The sequence below is a fragment of the Somniosus microcephalus genome, chromosome 19, assembly GCF_052327205.1.
Source record: "Somniosus microcephalus isolate GS21.2 chromosome 19, FLI_Smic_1.0, whole genome shotgun sequence".
In the NCBI taxonomy this organism is placed as follows: Eukaryota; Metazoa; Chordata; class Chondrichthyes; order Squaliformes; family Somniosidae; genus Somniosus; species Somniosus microcephalus.
The window spans coordinates 83,867,994-83,875,164 of record NC_141005.1 but is presented as its reverse complement, the minus strand read 5'-3'; the positions used below and the strand labels follow the sequence as shown (position 1 = coordinate 83,875,164).

At 45.7% G+C, this 7,171-nt stretch overlaps 1 protein-coding gene across 1 annotated transcript; it reads right to left on the bottom strand.

Moving 5' to 3' along the window:
- Nucleotides 1–2,191: 2,191 nt before the first annotated feature.
- Nucleotides 2,192–3,064, bottom strand: LOC147104967 (putative G protein-coupled receptor 139). The gene has a single exon (XM_085962125.1). It carries the CDS (start codon nucleotides 3,062–3,064, stop codon nucleotides 2,192–2,194), a length of 873 nt encoding a protein of 290 aa, XP_085818251.1.
- Nucleotides 3,065–7,171: the final 4,107 nt, after the last annotated feature.

Sequence of the window (7,171 nt, the reverse complement as noted above, 5' to 3'; positions counted from 1 at the left end):
GACAGTGGGAAAGGGGGAGTTATAAGGGCAGGTGTTGCATTTGCTGCGCTTGCACGGGAAGGTGCCTTGGGAAGGGGAAGGGGTGTTAGGGGTGATAGAGGAGTGGACCACAGTGTCATGGAGGGAGCGGTCCCATCGGAATGCTGAAAGGGGAGGTGAGGGGAAGATGTGTTTGGTGGTGCGTTCACGCTGGATGTGGCGGAAATGGCGCAGGATGATCTGTTGAATTTGGAGGCTGGTGGGATGAAAGGTGAGGACAAGGGGAACACTATCGTGGTTCCGGGAGGGAAGGGCAGGGGTGACGGCAGAAGTGCGGGAGATAGAATGTACCCGGTCAAGGGCCGTGTCAACCACAGTAGAGGGGAATTCTCGGTTGAGGGAAAAGGAAGACATGTCAGAAGCAGTGGTATTGAAGGTGGCATCGTCAGAGCAGATCTGGCAGAGATGGAGAAACTGTGAGAATGGAATAGAGTCCTTACAGGAAGCGGGGTGGGAGGAAGTGTAGTCCAGGCAGCTGTGGGAGCCAGTGGGCTTGCAGTGAATGTTTGTAAATAACCTATCCCCAGGAACGGAGATGTCAAGGAAGGGAAGGGAAGAGTCGGAGATGAACCATGTGAAGGTGAGGGAAGGGTGGAAATTGGAGGCAAAGTAAATGACATTATCTAGTTCAGAGCGAGAGCAGGAAATGGCACTGATACAGTCATTAATGTACCAGAAAAAGATGCAATGGAGGGTACCTGAGTAGGAATGGAACAAAGAGTGTTCCACATATCCCACGAAAAGGCAGGCATAGCTAGGACTCATGTGGGTACCCATAGCAACACCTTTGATTTGGAGGAAGTGAGTGGATTCAAAGGAGAAGTTGTTCAATGTGAGAACAATCTCAGCCAGGCGGAGGAGTGTCATGGTGGATGGGGATTGGTTGGGCCTCTGCTCAAGGAAGAAGCAGAGCGCCCTCAGGCCATCCTGGTGGGGGATGGAGGTGTAGAGGGATTGTACATCAGTAGAGTCGCGGATGTAGGTGGGAAGAGACTGGACAAGGGGAGAAAAAATAGAGTCGAGATAGGAAGAATTAAGTTCTGTGGAGCAATAACAGGCTGAAACGATGGGTATACCAGGTCAGTCCTGTTTGTGGATCTTGTGAAGGAGCTAGAAGTGGGCTGTGCAGGGTTGGGGAACAATGAGGTTGGCGGCCATGGGGGGAAGATCTCCAGAGGAGATGAGGTCAGTGACAGTCTTGGAAACATGGCGTGATGTTCGGTATTGGGGCCATGCTCCAGGCGGATGTAGGAGGTGGTGTCAGAGAGTTCACATTCAGCTTCCGCTAGTTAGAGGTCGGTTCACCAAACAACAACAGCACCACCCTTGTCAACATTTGACACCAAGCCACAGAGGAAATATTAGGACTGATGACCAAAAACTTGGTCGAATTGATAATGTTTGAGGAGCATGTTAAAGGAAGGGAGAGATTTAGGGGTTGAGAGGTTTAGGGAGGGGATTACACAATTCCGGGCCCAGGCAGCTGAAAGCACATCCGCTAATGTTGGTGCAGTTGAAATTGGGATTTGCATGGTGCCAGATTTGGAGGAGCGCAGTGATCTCGGCGCGGTGGGGGGATGGTGTTGGGGGTGCGGACATAGAGCTGGTGGTGGTTAGAGAGATAGGGAGGCCATGAAGAGTGTTGAAAACAAGGATGACAATTTTAAAATTAAGGCGTTGTCGAACAGGGAGCCAATGTAGTCAGCAAGCACAGGGTGGTGGGTTAACGGGATTTGGTGCGAGTTGGTGTTTTTATTCTATTAAAAGGAAACCAGACGAGTATATGAGAGAAAAGGTAACAGAAAGATAAGCTGAAAGGCAGGGATGAGGTAAATGCAATGGGAGGAGATTCGTATGGAACATAAATATCAGAGAATAGAGGAAATGAATGGCCAATTTATGTGCTGTATATTCTATGTAATATAATCCTCTGAATTGCTGCACTAAATAGCTGAAGTGACACTTTACAGCGGAGCTCAGATGACATTCAGCAAACTAGTGGTCCTGTCTCGAAAGACAAGGTGGGAATAGTCAATCAGAGATAGTGCTGTGTCCTAAACACAGTGCCTGCCCTGCCACTGGTTGTATTTTCCGATCACCAGCGATTGCTGCTGTAATTCAGTTGCTGGAAGTCTGCAGCTAAATATTACATTCATGAACTGGAAACACTGGGACCCGCATTGGGGCTACGCTCAGTTGTATGATTCTGAATTAATTGAATAATTGAGGTAAACGGATATTTCACCACGCTCTTCAACTGCTCTCTGAACTTGGACTGGGTCACCCCATAAATAAATGTGTTTGTGCAGCAACTTAAATTCCGCAGCATATATCCGATTTTTTGAAAGATATACAATGAGTCATTGTAATAATCGGGATTTGTTCCTCCAATACTATAATATAAGAAATCTATAACAAATACCAACCACAGAAGTATGAAACTGCCAGATATGGTGAAGAGCAAAATCACAGATTTCCTTCTGCTCTCCATCTCTGGGTCACTGCGATTCTCTCCCTTGCTCTCACCCCTCAGTCCCTTACGGACGCGACTGGCCACTAAAATGTGTCTGACTGTCAGAGCGTTGAGCAACAAAATTAAAGCGAATGGGAGCAGTGGGGTTAAAACCGTATCAAACCAGTCATATCCCACCCATCCAGGCTCAGTAAAATAGCTTGGCTTTACATAACAGGACCACGGTACATTGTCGATTAACTGTTTTGGTTCATATGCAAAGTAGAAGGGAATGTTTTTTAAACAGAGCAGTGTGCAACTTGTTGCTAGAACCACAGCCGCAGTTTTCCCGGTGCAATATTTTGTTTTCAGCTTCTGGCAACAAATGGCCACAAACCGATCAAAGGTGAAAGTGACGGTGAACCACACAGAACAGTTTGTGGCTGCACGAATCAGGATATTGTGAACACTACACACAGGGGTGATGTCCAGGAAAGATCCCGGGAAATAATAGTAACTGATCTGCCACAGTATGACCTCAATGATAATGACCAGTAGATCCGCCGCTGCCATGGCCACCAGGTAGCGAGTGGTGCAGGTGGAGAGTCCGCACTTACCCCAGGACAGGATCACAATCGCCACTAAATTAACTGTAAAAAAAAGAAAAAAAGTCTGGAAATGACTGATCAAACATTCTCCATGACAAAGCCCAAAAAGTACAGGCTGGATTTTAGCACCAAAAACGGCAGGGTAGGAGTCCGTTTGGAGAGTAAGTATAAAAATTCTTCATCCTGACTCCACCTCGCCTCCAACCCGCCACTTCCGGGTTAAGCACAGGCGGGACAGGGGGCGGGAAGTGGAGTGCTCCCAGAAAGCGGGTTGGCAAATTAATAATTTATTGCAGCTGGCAGCCTTTGATTTAACCTGTTTTATGGGTTTAACTGTGGCAGGTCGGGTTTCCCAGTCCTCGTGCGAAACCTGGCAACTGAAGGGAGGCGAGGACAGCTTCGGGGAGACAGTAACTGTCTTTACAGCACTGCTTGTGGGCCAGGAGGAGCAGGAGTGTTTCCCGTGGCCCCCCCAACGGGGAACTACAGACTAGTTAGCCGGACATCAGTAGTAGGGAAAATGCGAGCATCTGTTGTTAAGGTTGTGGTAATAGGGCACTTAGAAATTAATAACAGAGACAACATGGATTTATGAAAGAGAAATCATGTTTGACGAATCTGTTAGAGTTTTTCCAGGTTGGAACTAGCAGAATAGATAACGGGGAACCAGTGGATGTGGTGTATTTGGATTTTGAGAAGGTTTTCGATTAAGTGGCACACAAGCGGTCATTAAACAACATCAGTGCTCATGGGATTGGGGGCAATATACTAGCTTGTATTGAGGATTGGTTAAAGGACAGAAAACAGAGAGTAGGAATAAACCAGTCATTATTGGGTTGGCAGGCTGTAACTAATGAGGTACCACAAGGATCAGTGTTTAGGCTTCAGCTATTCTCAGTCTACATCAATGATTTGAATCAGGGGATCAAATGTAATGGCCCAGAAATTCAGGTCGGTTGCTTCCCGCGGGTGCAAGCCTCCGACCTGCACTTACCTAGCGCACCGGCCATTGTGCTGTGAGCCCACGTGGGATTCCGATCCTGGGCCTCCTCCAACTGCCAGCGCACAGTGCTTGCATATCCCAGGGGTGCAGTTAGTTCGCAGTGTCCCCCAGGATCACGTGGACTGTGGAGAGCCATGGTAGCAGAGAAATGCCCATTCATAAAATTGACAGGAAGAGCTGTCAAAACTATAAATACTATGAGCCCCAAAACATAACTAAAACTTCAAATAAATTAGAAAAAGAACATCAGACTTTTAACACAACTCTAAATTACATGAAATAACTATTATAAACAATAATGTAAATTTTGAAAAAAATAAATACATTTTCTAACGGGGTTAAAAATAAACTTACCTTTCTTTAAAGTATTTAAAAATAATAAACCTGTGGGAAAATGTTTTAATTTTAATTAATTCACCACTTACTTTGTTAAAAGCAAGACTTATGCCTGCTTTTTAAAAGTGTAACTGTTGGAGACTTACCCTCCCGGAGAAACCTGGGAAAAAACGGAAGTTCCAGGCGTACGCGCTGCCTCTCCGGCGTACTCGTTCGACCTGTGAATCCCTTCCTTTAAGGGAATGGAAGTTCCGGTTTTCCATGCATGCGCAGTGCATGCACGAAACCGGCACCTTCGTTGGGCCTATGGGTGAGCACCCAGCGTGTACTCAACCGTAGAGATCCGAATTTCTGGGCCAATATATCCAAGTTTGCTGAATGATACACATCTGGGTGTGAATGTACGTTATGAGCGGGGAGCAAGGAGGCTTCAAGGGGATATATGCAGGCTAAGTGAATGGGCAACAACATGTCAAATGGAATATAATGTGCAGAAATGTGAAGTTAACAACTTTGGTAGGAAAAATAAAAAAACATTATTTTTAAATTGTGAAAGATTGGCAAATGTTGTTATTCAGAGGGACGTGGGTGTCCTTGTAGAAGAATCACTGAAAGTTCACATGTAGGTACAGTAAGCAATTAGGAAAGAAAATGGTGTGTTGGCGTTTATTATAAGAGGATTTGAGTATAGGTGTAAGGACGTCTTACTGCAATTATATAGGACCCAGGTGAGACTGCACCTGGAGTATTGTGTACAGTTTTGTTCTCCTTACCTGAGGAAGGTTATACACGCCATTGAAGGAGTGCAATGAATGTTCACCAGACTGGTTCCTGGAATGGAGGGAATTTCTTATGAGGAGAGATTGAATAGACAAGGCCTATATACTCTGGAGTTTAGAAGATTGAGAGGTGATCTCATTGAAACATACAAATTTCTTCCAGGATTTGACAGGGTAGATGCAGGGAGAATGTTTTCCTTGGCTGGGAATTCTAGAACCAGGTGTCACTGTCTCAGAATAAGGGGTCGGCCATTTAGGACCGTGGTGAGGAGAAATTTCTTCACTTTAAATGTGAATATTTGGAATTCTCTAACCCAGAGTGCTATGAAGGCTCAGTCTTTGAGTATATTCAAGACAGAGATCGATAGATTTTTTAATATTAACGGAATCAAGGGATATGGGGATAGCGCAGGAAAATGGAGATAAAGTAGAAGATCAGCCATTATATTATTGAATGGCAGAGCAGGCTTGAAGGGCCAAATGGGCTAGTCCGCCTTCTATTTCTTATGTTCATATGTTCTTATGTGGAGAGAGAAACAGAATTAAATTTTCAGGTCGATAACCTTTCTGCAGAACTGGAAGATATTACAGATTAACACTTTTATAGGAATGATAGAGCCAGGGAAATCTGGGGTAGGGGAGGAAAGAAGAACGGGGAGGTCTGTAATCGGCTGGAGGGCACGAGTGATTCAATGGCAAAAGGGTGATGATGCAAGCTAAATGTGACAATTAAAGAATATTGATCGAGAGGCGGTGTAAATGTTTATAGCAGAATAACGGGGGGAGGGAATCGTGGTAAATCTCGCAAAGCACAGAAGGCTCCCGTGGTCAGAGAATGTGATGGAGAAAAGAGGGTAAAGTGCGGGTTGGCCCCAGGGGTGCGGACCAGCCCCAGGCCATGCACCGATAGGGGATGCCCACCCCAAGCACCAACCATCACCTGCTCCACTACCAGTGGCTCCGGTTTAGCCATCCCACATTACCAGCACATGCTGTCTGAGAAAATGGGAGAGGTGGTTATAATCTGAAGTTTGTAACCTCCCTGTTGAGTCCGGCAGACAATAAAGTGCCTAACCAAAAAGTGCAGAGCTGTTCCTCATTGAAATCTGTTGGATCAGTGCAGGAGGGCGAGGATAGAGTGACCATAATGGGATTTATTTGTACAATTGAAGTGGCAAGCGACTGGAAGCTTGGTGTCAAGCTTGCAGACTGAACCGAGGTTTTCAGCAAAGCAATCACTCAATCTGCGTTAATCCTCCCCAATGAAAAATAGACTGCATCCTGAGAAATGAATAGAGTACACTGAACTGGAAGAAGTACAAGTAAATTGCTAATTGTGAGGGACAAATGTTTGGTGCCCTGGGCAATGGGAAGGAAGGATGTGAAAGGGCAGATGCTGCATAGAAACATAGAAACACAGAAGATAGGAGCAGGAGTAGGCTATTCGGCCCCTCGAGCCTGCAAAGCCATTCAATGCAATCATGGCTGATCATCCAATTCAGTACACGGTCCCTGCTTTCTCCCCATACCCCTTGATCCCTTTAACCTTAAAAATATATCCAACTCCTTCTTGAATATATTTAATGAATTGGCCTCAACTGCCTTCTGTGGTAGAGAATTCCACAGGTTCACCACTCTCTGGGTGAAGAAATTCATCCAAATTTCTGTCCTAAATGGCTTACCCCTTATCCTTAGACAGTGACCACTGGTTCTGGATTCCCCGACCATCGGGAACATCCTTCCTGCATCCAGTCTGTCCAGTCCTGTCAGAATTTTATAAGTTTCAATGAGATCCCCTCTCATTCTTCTAAATTCCAGCGAGTATAAGCCCAATCGACCCAATCTCTCCTCATACGTCATTCCTGCCATCCCAAGACTCTTCTCTGAACTCCTTCCATGGCAAGAACAGGATAAGGCGACCAGAACTGCACACAATACTCAAGATGTGGTCTCA